This window comes from Polypterus senegalus, chromosome 1, assembly GCF_016835505.1.
Source record: "Polypterus senegalus isolate Bchr_013 chromosome 1, ASM1683550v1, whole genome shotgun sequence".
Lineage (NCBI taxonomy): Eukaryota > Metazoa > Chordata > Cladistia > Polypteriformes > Polypteridae > Polypterus > Polypterus senegalus.
This window is the reverse complement of record NC_053154.1, coordinates 324,157,261-324,172,012: the sequence shown is the minus strand read 5'-3', so window position 1 is coordinate 324,172,012 and position 14,752 is coordinate 324,157,261. Positions and strand designations below refer to the sequence as shown.

Genomic DNA, 14,752 nt, shown 5'->3' with positions numbered 1-14,752 from the left:
CCATTCAAACAGCAAGTTGTGGCTGGCCACTTAAGTGTTTCTACTCACTCTGATGAGCTTCAGAATGTAAAATATGAATTGGAATATACTTTATAGAAAAATTGTATTCTTAAAACTGGTAATCTCTATGTGTTAGAAAAGTATAAGCACATGCAAAAAGTAGACACTGTATTTTACTAAGCATTAAGATGTAAGAGTTACGATTAAAAAGACTTATGCCTACATATTTTTTGTTATTATGTATGAGCTAGAAACCACCAATAGTTTATTAAGCCAAAGGTTAGCCATGCAGGAGAGCTGGAGAAATATGGGCCACCTCGATTGGAGAGAAAATGTGAACTCTTTGGCTGAAAATTACAGTAGCAAGCAAGAATAGTTCTTATCAAATAGAGTGGGTTTGACACCCCCTTAACTAAAATTTATTGGTGGAATCAATTAGAGGCAGGAATAAAGCAATAGAATGCTACAAGTCAGATGAGGAAGAATAATGGCTTAAATAATAAGAATTGTAATAACAGTAAAAGGTGCCTGTTGCTGGGGGCTCATTGTTCCATTTTAAGTGAGTCTGTATGCCCACCCATACCATAAAGCTTAATTCTGCTGTCTGTTCAGAAGTCGAGTGCCTTCACTGGGGTTTAGAGCGCCCCTGCCGTGTCAGCCTGCTTCAACAACTTCAGATACATTTTACTTGTATGACTTTCTAATGCTACCAATAATTGTGGCACATATGTAATGGAGAAAATATGTGTGTTTTAATTTGAAGTTCTTTTACCTTACAGCTATTTTAACTAACTAGTTAAAGGTTAGAATTTTGTTAATATTTTAAGTAAAAGATTGTGGGAATAAATAATGAGATCTTTTTTTACATGGCTCATTTTGCTTTTATTTACCAAGGGTGCCAATATTAGTGGAGTGCGCTGTAAATTGGCCCCTTATATGTGTGCCTGCCTGTGTGTGATCACCCTGTGATGGAGTGGCATCCTGCCCAGGGATTGTTCCTGCTTTGTGTCCTAGCCTTGCTGGGATAGTCTCCAGTTTCCCCACAGCTCCACTCTAGATAAGTGGATTTGGAAGACAGCCAGATTGATGGCTCACTCTGTTTTTGTTTCTGTGCTTTGTGCTTGAAGTGTAATGTTAGAAAGTGAAATGGTGGGCCCTGTTTAATCTTCTAATGTGTGCTCAGGAGAATCTCAGCTGTCAAAAGCTTTGCTTATGGTCAAGTGTTTAGTTTTACAAGACTGCGTTTTACTTTTTTAATATATCACATGCAGCCACTTACTGACTTTACAGTAATGATGATGTTTTGCCAAGTTCATTTTCAGTGTTTAGATTTATTGTTATGACAAAAATATCATTTGAGTACCAACATACCAATAAAAACATACAATTCTGTTATGTGGTGCCTGTTTTCAGGTGTGCTTTATTAATATTTGTGGTATATGCTAAACTTTGAATAATGCTTGAAACATTAATGTTCTGTAGCAGTTGCATGACAAGTTATACCGTACTTGTATAGTAGTAGGGTGTTGTACCGTGTTAGCCATTATGCATGTAGTGAGAAGTCAAGCAAAATGGCACCTTTTATTGGCTAACTGAAAAGATTACAATATGCAAGCTTTCAAGGCAACTCGGACCCCTTCTTCAGGTAAGATGTAATCATTACATCTTGCCTGAAGAAGGGGCCCCGAGTTACCGTGCTTGTATATGAAACATTTTATACTTTTGCCATTACTACCCATCAGTGTTGGGGTAAGACATTAAAAATAACTTGTATTACAGCAGCCATACCACCTGCACTTCAGAAGCAGTCATCTACCTGAAGCTAAGCATGTTTAGGCCTGGCCAGTATTTAGATGGGAGACCATCTAGGAAAAAAGCTTTGGTTGCTGCTGGAAGAGGTGTTTGTGAGGCCAGCACGGGACACTTACCCTGTGGTCTGAATGTGGATTCCGATGCCCCAGTACAGTGATGGGGACACTGTGTTTTGTAAAATGGTGCCATCCTCTGGATGAGACGTAAAACCGAGGTCCTGACTCTCTGTGGTCATAAAAGATCCCTGGGCATTCTTCATAAAGAAGGGTGTATCTTGATGTCCAGGCTAAATTGCCCACTATGGCCTAGTCATTCTAGCTCCCTAATCATGACCCATTTCTCTCATCTCTTTAACACCTGGCACAAAAATGGCTGCGGTTGCATCATCCAGGTGGATGCTACACATTAGCTGTGATAGAAGTGACTCCCCACTCACTAAAGTGCTTTGAGTAGTTAGAAGAGCACTATATAAATGTAAAGAATTATTTTTATTATTACGTAGACTACTTTTTAAAGTAACAGGTAATCTGACACTCCAAAAAAAATAACTAGCTTATTTCACAAGCTTGCTCTCTGCTGTTGTCTCTAATATCATTGAAGCACATGCTTTGGCTGTCAAAGAGGATACGTATGTGAATAGCTTGTAATCAAGTGAAAAGAATTAAACAAAAGTAATAAGTAATGTTACCAAGAGGACAGAATTGCATGATCCGATTTGAAATGCTGGGGCAACGGCTGTTAGTTGATACAAAATAACAAACAAAAACTGTGCTTGATGGCACTATTAAAGGATTAGTTCAACAAAAACGGTACCTGTTACGGAGTGTCAGGTTTCTCGAAGGAGCTCCTTCAGACCAAGTTGAGGTCCAAAACACAGACCACCTCTTTTATAGAGCCTTCGGGGCTGCAAGTGGAAAGTGAGGAACCGTTGGTGTGAGTGCCCACCACTTCCCATCGTGGTACTGCATACCCTAACAGATCCCTAGACACACGTCTATGACAGTAGACATTTAATTCTGCATGTGCTGAGGGGTAAGTTTAAGGTCACAGGGAGCCAGTGATTATCGCAGCACCACTGGGTATAAGGCAAGAAGCAAACATGGTGGATGCTGGTCTTTTTGCAGGACTCAGTCACACTGCCAAGCAGACAAAAAGTGTGCTGTGTGCAATCCAGTAACCGAAGCCTATTAATATAGTGTCATTTTAATTTTCATTCAGCTGTTTGCAACAGATTTGTTGAAACAGTGTGGTCTGGTGGCACAGTGGCCAGTGTTTTGACTTTGAATCTTCAGAGCTCACTTTGGGAATGGGAAAAGGGGATGGACATCATTTACTTCATGATGGGCTAAAAGTATTTATAAAACAAGACATTTATCAAATTTGGATGCGTTTCTGGGCAGTTTAATGAAGATTCATTTATGGGCTTAATATTTAATATTTTTTTAATACAAAAGAAGAAAAATTAACACAAAAGCATCACAGTTTGTAAAGTATACATTTGATAATAAATAACTATATAACATCATTAATACCCTATCAACTGTCATCTTTATCATCTTTAGCATTAATTCTAATAAATGAGCTTCTGTATTATCTGCATTTCACAATGTCTGTTATATTGGCGTCAAATCAAGAAAACAGAATAGTACATGTTGTAGCATTTTTCAGTAACTTCACAGAAACCCCTTTGAGAAGTTCTCGTTATTGAGTATTGCTTTTTGAGTTGATAAAACGGGTATTTCACATAGGTCAAAAAAATAAAAAACAAACATATTAATATGTGTATATAATTTTATTATTGTAAAAGGGAGTTAATATATATCATATGTATTTTTGTAGACATCACCCATCCAATTCCTGACCTGACTGGATACATCACTGAAGGACAAGTTTACGTTGACAGGCAGCTACATAACCGACAGGTAAAAAATAAAACACAGATAGCATTTGTTATGGTTTGGTGTTGAATTGAATTTGTATAGCACTTCTACTAAATTACACAAGTGAAGAAAAGGCTAATAGAAAGGGACAATTAATTTAATCAAATAAGCGAGCTTTGTAGAAATACATCAGAATGCTCAGTTATCCACAAAGATCATTATGCATTGGAAAATAGTTACAGAGGCAAGAAGTATAAACTATATACATGCATGTGAACATAATGGAAAATGAAATTAATACAAAAGAAACACTTACCTGGGCTGTCTTTGGTTCAAGGTACACCATCTGTGTTCTGTGCATGGCTTGAAATGTCTGCCAATATCACAGGCCTTTTGTTTTGTCCACATCTGATGTGTCAGTGAAGGCTTTCTAATTCTTTGTTGAATTCTTCATTATTTATAATAGATAGGAAAAAAAAAATAAAACATTTTGAAAAACCTCCATGAAAAATCTTTCTGGAATGCAAGAAGGTTCATTTTATCAATAATTGTATCCTACTGTTTTAATCCCATCATTTTTACAGGTAATGTTTTACCATTATGAACCCTGTATTGTGCTGATGTAATGTTTTTTGCATTAGCTGTCACATTTTGGTTAATAGCATTTTGAAATACATTTGTTCCAATCAGGACATAAAAGAAATCCCACCTTTCTCTACAGTACATTCTGAGCAACAAAGTTAATGCAAAAATCAGGAGGACATTTGATGATTGGGGTTGCCTTTTTGACATTTGCCTGCCTGCACATTTTACCTCTTCCCTGCTTCTTATCATGGTTGCCATCAGGTGCACAGTTATGTTTCTTCTCAACAGCATTGTGAACTAACTTTCCTTAATCTTTTTGAACTTATTTAGAATTCTGGTTGATGTTGTTTCTCCTTGAAATAACAAAACCAGAGGTATCTTGTGCTTTATTATTTTACTGTGTCCATATAATATTCCTTTGGAGTTTATGAACAGCACATAACTTCTAAGGTTGTCATTCCATACATACTGTGTGTGCCTATAACTGCATGTTCCTTCCACTAGACATCAGGGTGTGAAACCAACGTGTCTTCATCTCATATGCAGTAGATCCCTGTGTATTCTGAATCCCTAATTAAAGCTGCAAGATGTTTTTGGCATATGTTCCTAATCTTTTCAGATGTATTTTGGAGAAATATCAGACATTGTCCCTGACGGCAAATTATGAAGAAACTATTTTGTTGACTATACTATACTTGGGCTATTCTGGTTTTAGCTCTTTGAAGATGTCTTTCCAGTGTTGATCAGTAATGATGATATACAGTGCATCCAGAAAGTATTCACAGAGCATCACTTTTTCCACATTTTGTTATGTTACAGCCTTATTCCAAAATGGATAAAATTCATTTTTTTCCTCAGAATTCTACACATAACACCCCATAATGACAATGTGAAAAAAGTTTACTTGAGGTTTTTTTTTTCAATCTTGGAATAAGGCTGTAACATAACAAAATGTAGAAAAAGTGATGCGCTGTACATATTTTCCGGATGCATTATATATATATATATATATATATATATATATATATATATATATATATATATATATATATATATATATATATATATATATACACACACACACACACACAGTGGGTACGGAAAGTATTCAGACCCCCTTCAATTTTTCACTCTTTGTTATATTGCAGCCATTTGCTAAAATCATTTAAATTAATTTTTTTCCTCATTAATATACACACAGCACCCCATATTGACAGACAAAAAAAAGAATTTTTAAATTGTTGCAGATTTATTAAAAAAGAAAAACTGAAATATCACATGGTCCTAAGTATTCAGACCCTTTGCTCAGTATTTAGTAGAAGCACCCTTTTGAGCTAATACAGCCATGAGTCTTCTTGGGAAAGATGCAACAAGTTTTTCACACCTGAATTTGGGGATCCTCTGCCATTCCTCCTTGCAGATCCTTTCCAATTCTGTCAGGTTGGATAGTAAACGTTGGTGGACAGCCATTTTTAGGTCTCTCCAGAGATGCTCAATTGGGTTTAAGTCAGGGCTCTGGCTGGGCCATTCAAGAACTGTCACAGAGTTGTTGTGAAGCCACTCCTTCATTATTTTAGCTGTGTGCTTAGGGTCATTGTCTTGTTGGAAGGTAAACCTTCGGCCCAGTCTGAGGTCCTTAGCACTCTGGAGAAGGTTTTTGTCCAGGATACCAAGATAGAACATTTTGGCCTTAATTCTAAGTGGTATGTGTGGAGAGAACCAGGCACTGCTCATCACTTGTCCAATACAGTCCCCACAGTGAAGCATGGCAGTGGCAGCATTATGCTGTGGGGGTGTTTTTCAGCTGCAGGGACAAGATGACAGGTTGCAATCGAGGGAAAGATGAATGCAGCCAAGTACAGGGATATCCTGGACAAAAACCTTTGCACCTGTTGCACAAGGAGAATTTTTCTTTTTTAATAAATCTGCAACAATTTCAAAAATTATTTTTTTTGTCTGTCAATATGGGGTGCTGTGTGTACATTAATGAGGAAAAAAATTAATTTAAACGATTTTAGCAAATGGCTGCAATATAACAGAGTGAAAAATTGAAGGGGGTCGGAATACCTGAATACTTTCCGTACCCACTGTGTGTGTGTGTGTATGTATGTGTGTATATATATATATATATATATATATATATATATATATATATATATATATATATATATAATAAAATATAGAGAGAGAGAGTCTGAGCACTTGCTTCTGAAGAAGAGCCCTCCTATCTGCTCTATTTCGTTAAGAAATTTTCTCCCACTCTTTGCTTGCCTTGTTAACATAAATTCAGCATCTGTCCCTTTCAACGTCTGTGCATGTGCCTGATATTACTGTAGAAGTTGGACATTCCACATTATTTTTATATAACTGAAAAAAATGTGTTGGAGGATAGCTTGGGGCAGAGAAAACCAGACGGAACTAGGTAAGTTACTAGGGATAGGGTGACCTAAGAGTTCTGCATGTTGCCACCATGGCCTTCACTTGAATGATATGTACTCTGTTAAAAAAAAAAATATATATATGAAATATCACAGCGCAACACCAATTCAATGAAGTTTCAGAGATATCAATCTGTCCATTTAGGAAGCATAAGCGAATCAACGTCACCTGCTTTGGTGCAAATGAAAGTGGCAACAGGGGTACTGGAGAGGCAACAGCAACACAACCCCTCAAAAAGGGAATGGTGGCCACAGACAGTTGCTCTCCTCTTATCCGTCCTGACTGATTTTTCTCTAGTTTTGTGCTTTGCTAGTGTCCTTGTCACTACTGGTAGCTTGAAGCAATGCAGCCAATTCAGGTTCCACAGGTAGTCCAGCTCCTCCAGGATGGCACATCCATACATGCCGTTGCAAGGTTTACTGTGTCTCCAGGAAATGGGCTGTTGCACAAGGAGAGCTGAACAGAGCCATAGAAGGGCATCAACCCAGCAGCAGGACTGGTATCTGTTCCTTTGTTTGAGGACGAACAGGAGGGGCAGTGCCAGTGCCAGACCTCCAGTTGGCTACTTTTGTGCATGTTTCTGACCAAACTGTCAGAGACAGACTCCATGAAGATGGCACAAGGACCTGACGTCCCCTAGTGGGACAGCCCATCACCCTGCAGCTCAACTGGCATTAGCCAGAGAATACCACACTTGGTAGCTCCACCATTGTGACCCATTCAATTCACAAATGAAAGCAGATTCACACTGAGCATATGTATAAAGAGTCTGGAGACACCATCATAAACATTATGCAGCCTGCAACATCATCCAGCATGACTGGTTTGGCAGTAGGCAAGCGATGGCCTGGGACGGCATATCCTTGGAGGGTCACGCAAACCTCCATGTGCTAGGCAATGGTACCCTGTCTGCTGTTAGATCCCAGGATGAAATCCTCAGATCCTTTGTCAGTCCTTATGCTGGCGCATAAGTACAGTGCCCGGTCTTATGTGGCCCACACATTCCCCAGACCTGAATCCAATTGAGTATGTTTTGGCTCATTGTCCATCCGTACTGTGAAGCGTCATCCTCAGTTTTGCAGTCTTTGTCTATATCTGTGCAGATAGTATAGTGCCCTGTACACTTCAGAATCTGTTCTGGTACTTCTGCCAGCAGTCATATCATCAATAAACACTAGTGACCCACTTCCATTGGCAGTCACACTTGCCCATGCCATAACACTGCCTCCACCATGTTTCACAGATGATGCAGTATTTATCAGATCATGAGCATGTTCTCTTCTGCATACTCTTTGCAAAATTCTGGTACATATTGATTTTAGTTTCCTTTGTCCAAGAAAACTGGACAGGCTTCTAAAAAATGTTTTGACTTTCTAAAAAAGTCGAATCTGTCCTTCCTGTGCTTGAAATTGTACAAATGGTTTTCACCTTTAGGTAAACCCCCTGTCTTTACTTTCATGATGTCTTCTCTTGGTTGTAGACTTTGATAGGCCTACCTCCCAGAAGTGGGCCTAGTTTGGCTAAATGTTGTGGGGGTTCTTCTCCAAGGAAAGAATTCTGCAATCATCCAGCACAGTTGTCGTCACTGGTTGTCCAGACCTTCAGGAGTTGCTGAGTTCATCAGTGTGTTCCTTCTTTTTAAGAAACTACCAAATGGTTGATTTGATCACTCCTGGGGCCTCATGCATAACACCGTGCATAGAGTTCACACTATAACATGGCATACAGACAAAAGCGGAAATGTTCGTACGCACAAAACAATCCAGATGCATCTGTGCGTTCGCCAACTTCCACGTTCTTCCGCTACATAAATCCCAGTCAGCGTGAAAAGTAACGCACATTCACGTGCCTGCTGCCACTCCTAAACTCCTCCAAGAATTACACCTCTTTTGAATATGAAAATCAATATAAATACCCCTTAAGCTCAGCGTTCTGTGAAAAGGCAATGGCAAACACACAGGGGAATAAACAAGTGGTATAAATAACAAAAGGAAGTTGATCGAGTGGCATAGAGTGTTGGAGAAACTTGAAAGCTCAAGTTCACAAAGTCGCACAGTGCCCGAAATAAAAAAAGAAGTTGTCAGATATCAAAGTCGCCGTAAAAAAGGCAATTCGTAGCCCACCATCTGAGTGTCATATGAAAGCTTAATAGGGTACAGAGAAGAAAAAAAAAATAGGCACACAGTGGGTAAAAAAGTTCGAAGTGTCAACTGTAATCTCGAAATTTCAACTTTATTTTGTCATTAAAGTAGAACATCATAAACTTCATCTTAAAATCTATCCAAGTTTACAGTGAGGTAATTGTACTTCTAAGTACAAACAGTTCTACAAGGAGCACTTGATGGACTGATTAAGTGGATTTAGAGTTCTTGGGATGAAACTGTTTCTGAACCGCGAGGTCTGTACAGGAAAGGCTGTGAAGCGTTTGCCGTGTGAGAGAAGTTCAAATAGACAGCATGGCTGAGGCAGCGTGTGCTTGATGCTGTATACCGATAATTCTCAATCCGATGCATTAAACTAATAAACAATATGAGGTTAGTTTCAGTGTATTTATAAAGTCGCATCAGGGATGTGGATCTATTAAAGAAAGGGTAACCGCACTGGAAGTGTAGCACTGCTTTGACGCTGGGTGGCGCCAGTTTGTAAAACCAAGCGAAGAACTTGATTTGAACGTGGAAACGTTTGTACGCAACATTTTTGTGCGTACGCACCGTTTATAAATGAGGCCCCTGGTGTTTCTGCTATCTCTCTAAAGGGATTGTTTTGTTTTCTCAGCCTAATGATGTCCTGGTTTTACTTGCATGGACAGCTCTATGGACCTAATATTGTGAGTTCACAGCGACAGCTTCCAAATGCAAATTCCACACTTGGAATCCATTCCAGACCTTTTACCTGCTTAATGGTCAATGATATAATTTGGGACCTGCTCCCACTTGACTATGGGACAGCTTGTCAGTCAATTGATCCAAATACTGTTGAGCTCCTGAAAAGGAGGAGGGTATGCAGACAACCAGCTGGCATTCCTGAATGGCTCATATGAATACTTTTGGTAAACCCCTTGAAGTAAAGCTGAACCTCTACACTTCAGTCACAAAACAATCGATTTATTTCAAATCCAGTGTAGTGACATACAGAGCCAAAATTATGAAATTGTGCCACTGCCAAAATACTTATGGAACTGACTGTGTAAAAACATAGAAGTAATAATAATACATTTTATTCATATAGTGCCTTTCCCATGCTCAAGGCGCTTTACAGAGTCTTAGATAAACCCTGCTGTGTTTTTTTTTTTTTTAAACATTGGATACAAATGTATTCCTGAATAGAACAATGACACAGATAACAAAGCATTAAATAGAATAAAGGACAATAAACCAGAGTAAAATACTAAATTTGGTACTAAAAGCAAACCTAACAAATAACCTCATTTGTGATAAAACAGACAACACAAATTATCCTGAGCACCTGCACAGCGAGGTAAACTGAAAAAAAAGGGCAGAATGTTAAGTTAAAAGCCTTCCTGAATAGATGAGTTTTAAGTTGTTTTTTAAAAGAATGAATGGAGTCAGGTGATCTAATTTCGGGATGTCATTCCAAAGTCTGGGTGCTATGGAGCTAAAGGCCCTGCCACCCATAGAGTGCAGGTTAGTGTGAGGCACAACAAGATTACCAGAATCAGAGGACCTTAGTAGGCGAACAGAAGCATAGTGATTTAGAAGGTCACTGATGTAGTCAGTCTGGTGTGAGGCCATTTAAAGCTTTGTAGGTTATTAATAGAATTTAGTCAATCCTGTAAGACGCAAGGAGCCAGTGAAGGCGAAGCAGGTTGGGTGTGATGTGCTCGCTGTTGCTTGCAGCAGAGTTTCGAATCAACTGGAGTTGTGATTTACAATAATCGATGCGGGATGTGATAAAAGTATGGACAAGTTTCTCAGCATTAAAAAAGGAGAGGAGTGAGTGAACACGGGATATGTTACAGAGATGAAAGTAAAAGTTTCTTAATGCGGTTTATGTGGGCGGAATAAGTAAGGGAGGAATCAAAAATGACACCAAGACTCCTTGCATCAGAAGAAGAGTTTGAACCAGCAGCCTGTTCCAGTTCCTTAGCCACTGTGTCATACTGCCACTGAACAACTTTCTTGTATCACTAATTTTTTTTTTATATAAAGTATAGAAAAGTCTGATCAGAGATGTACTTGAAAATTTAATATTTCATGCTCTTTACACACCATGTTTTTTTGACTATTGACGCACTTTAATATGAGTCGTTGACCTGAATATTTGCTGTTTTTGGTATGTACTGTGTAATTAAATGTGCATGGGCTTGCGTAGGTGTTTAAATATTTAGGTGTGCACTAAAGACATTTAAATATGTAATGGCTAGATCACAGAAACCCCAAAACATCCTGGGACCTCTTCCTCTTAATAAAATAACTTAATGTTAAATTTTTTCACAGATTTATCCCCCTATCAATGTACTTCCATCACTTTCTCGACTGATGAAGTCTGCTATTGGAGAAGGGATGACTCGCAAAGATCATGCTGATGTCTCTAACCAACTGGTAAGTCACCTATTAATCTATACTGTATAGGAAGTGCAGGCCTTGGGTGATAGGTATGGTGGTGCAGTGGTTACCAACACTTCCTCATGGGTCTTATGGTCAGGGCTCACATCCTATTTATGTTGCATAGGCTGTTTTTCCAGCTACTGTATATCTGTTTTCTGTCATATCACCAATGTTATGTATGTTAGGTTAATTGGGTATTTTCTAAACTGGCCTCATATAGGGTATGTGCATGGTTGAGCTTAGTGATGGACCAGCACATCATTTATGTGCAGGGATGGACTGGCGATTAGAGAGTGCCTGAAGTAGGTCTGAGAAAATTACATTATGTTTAAGTGTAGTGCCTATAGTGCCTATAAGAAGTATTCACCCCTTTGAAAGTTGTCACATTTTATTGTGAATTTAATTTGTTTTCTTTTTGATAGTGGTCAACAGATAGAGTGAAAACTGATTTCTGCAAAGTTTTTTAAAGTAATTCTAAATATAAAGAACAAAATAACTGATTGCATAGAACAGGGGTGGGAAATGTCGCTCCTGGAGAGACACAATGGTTACAGGTTTTCATTCCAACCCAATTTAAACTTTTTAATTAATTTTAAGCACAGGGAAAAAAAAATTTACATTTGAAAAATCCGTAATTTATACAAAACTAACCTTGCATGAGTCGAGTTCTGGCATGAAGGAAGTGAGGAGGAATTGGGTGGAGAGGAGATTACAGTTTTGAGGTAAAGTCTGTGACAATGTGGATTCACTGCATGCTCCCATCTCGCTTCCAGAAGCCCTTAAACCCGTCCCCGTTGGTAATGTTACCGATGAGCACGACAGTGAGGCAATACAATGGAGCAATCGGATGGTGCAAAAAGTGGCAAGTGCTATTATTAAAATAAACAAAACAATAATCAAAAACAAAGTCCAAATTAAATAAAGTGCAGTGCAGTGCTTTCAGAATCCTTCAATAAATAAATGATCCCATTGAAAACAGAAGTGAAGTGGAGGTTAAAATCCAATAGAAAAAAGTCTTCATTAAATACGAGATTACAACAATGCTCAAAGCAGTCTCTTTAAAAACAAGCCTGGTGCCTTCTTTATCTGCCTTCTCACGCTCTCTCTGTCTCACGCTCTCTCACTCGCTGCACAGTGAATGCACAGGGAGAGACTGAACACGTGTGGAAATCATCGGCGCGTGCAAACCCCGGAAGGGAAACTGGCTTGTTCATCACCCGAGTGTGTGGTCGTGAACAGATGCAAAAGTTTGGCAAACTTTTTGTCGTAACCCGATTTGTACGTGGTCCGAGATGTTCATGATCCGAGGTTCCACTGTACATTTGTCACTCTATAGTTCAGTGAAGAAAAGGAGATACCTGTGCTTTCTTTTAGATTACTAAGAAAAAGGAATTTGTTATGATGTTTAAAGAGAATGACTAAAATAGTCATATAGATGGAAGAAAAATGAATGTGTTGTGTACATTTCTCCAAACAGACTACTTTTCAACCATTTAGTTTTTATTTTTCTTTGTACAATGTAATCATTTTGCCGTAGTAGTAGTCTGAAATTGCTACATGGTGAAATAGATTTTTTTTCCCCAAACATAATCAAGCACTTTAATAAAATGCACAAAAAGATTTAAATACAAGGAGGTGAGTACATAAACTGGACCAAAGGAGATGCATGGATAATGTAGAGGTCCAAAGCAAAAGTCCGGTTTTCAAAATGTTAGATTAGATCCTGGCAGTAATTTGGTGCTCCCCAGACCCTCAAAACTGAAGTGTACGAATCTCCATATTCTATGGTCGGGTCTCTGTATACAGGGATACGAGTATTTGCAGAAGACGGCTGACATCACTTAGTCAGCCCTTAGCGACGACTTCCAAATCAAACGAAAGCACGGGATGCAAATCAACAGTTAATTGTATTGCAAATGAATGGTTTTGCTGCAGCTGTAAAAACGACACAATAACAGAGAAACAAAAAAAAGCACAATCCTATGGCTCCCTTTTAAAGTCCAACACCTCATCTTCTTTCTCCCAGCAGCCCCAGAGTGAACACCGAAGTTGCCCAGTGGCATAGTGATGTCAGCGCTGTTGGGAATTGGAATTCATGTAGTGCTACTACGTAATAAATAAAAGAAAATTAAAAAGTCAACTACCTATCATGATATTTCTGCAATGTAAAAATAGTTCAGCCTCAACTGATCCTTCTTCATCTACAGGAATAGAAACTTCTACAGGAAGAAATGAATAAGAAAGCTCAGAACAGACTTCTTTCCCTTAGGAGACAGTGTCCCTTTAATGCAGGTAGTGGCGCCCTTTACATCTACAACTGTCTGAAGGCCAGTGCAGTATTCTAAATAGTGGTGTGCTGAACTGGTAACATCACCTCATGAGAGGCCCACAAATCAACTAACTGATTAAAAGAGCAGGCTCAGTTATGGGGTACACTCTGGAGCCCCTGGGTCCAGTAGCAAAGAGAGAGTCAACGAATCATTCAGCAGAAGTGTGTCAAGAAACGCTAAGGGGGCTACTTTATACCACCAGCAATACATCTGTATAATGCCGCACTGTGACAATCGGATGTATTCTTTCTTTTTAATATACTTTATTTTTGGTCATTTTGGTGTGTGTACAGTATACAGTCCTTCCATGAGAACCCTAAATACAAAGAGGACTGTTTCATTTATGTGAGGTAGAATGCCCAGAGGGGACTGGGCGGTCTCATGGCCTGGAACCCCTGCACATTTTATTTTTTCTCTCCAGCCATCTGGAGTTTTTTTTTTGTTTTTTTCTGTCCTCCCTGGCCATCAGACCTAACTCTTATTCTATGTTAATTAGTGTTGTCTTATTTTTACTATTCTTTGTCTTTTTTTTCTCTTCATCATGTAGAGCACTTTGAGCTACATTATTTGTATGAAAATGTGATATATAAATAAATGTTATTGTATGTGTATTTATTTACCTATCTATTTATTTAATGAGCTTCTGCAAAAAGCCAAATTTACTCCTGGGGAAAAATAACGAACTAACCTTTCTCCCTACATCATGTTTTTTCTAAATTCATTTAAATTGTGTTTGTGTAAATTTTACGAGCATTAAGTTCTATTTTTATTGTTCTATGTATATAAATCTATTAAAAATTATTTTAAATATATATGTTATTACAGATCTAAATCTCTTTTATATAACACTAGCTGTACCCCGTGGCTGCACCCTCATAGTAATGAAACAGGACAAACTTTAAAAATCAATAGACGTTGGCACTGTATCTGATTGTGTTCAGCTCTGACGGGAGAGCGTTCCTCGCATGGGGAGAAAAGCACATGACCGTGAAATCAGCAGCTACCCTCTAAAACACATGGAGCTCTGATCTCTCTCTGAAAAACATCCAGTGTTACTCCTGAACAATCTGTAGATGATAATAACTGTTGAACAAACGGATATCGCTAGCTAAGCTGAGGCAAGGTGCGCTCCAACATG

At 38.6% G+C, this 14,752-nt stretch overlaps 1 protein-coding gene across 1 annotated transcript in view; it reads left to right on the top strand.

Annotated features, from left to right (window-relative positions):
* The window catches only part of atp6v1ba (ATPase, H+ transporting, lysosomal, V1 subunit B, member a), a 154,770-nt gene that overhangs the window by 135,185 nt on the left and 4,833 nt on the right, over window positions 1-14,752 (top strand). The window contains exons 11-12 of the mRNA XM_039737260.1: window positions 3,652-3,734; window positions 11,174-11,278. Of these exons, the coding sequence (XP_039593194.1) occupies window positions 3,652-3,734; window positions 11,174-11,278 (188 nt within the window). The remainder of the gene's footprint in view (window positions 1-3,651; window positions 3,735-11,173; window positions 11,279-14,752) is intronic.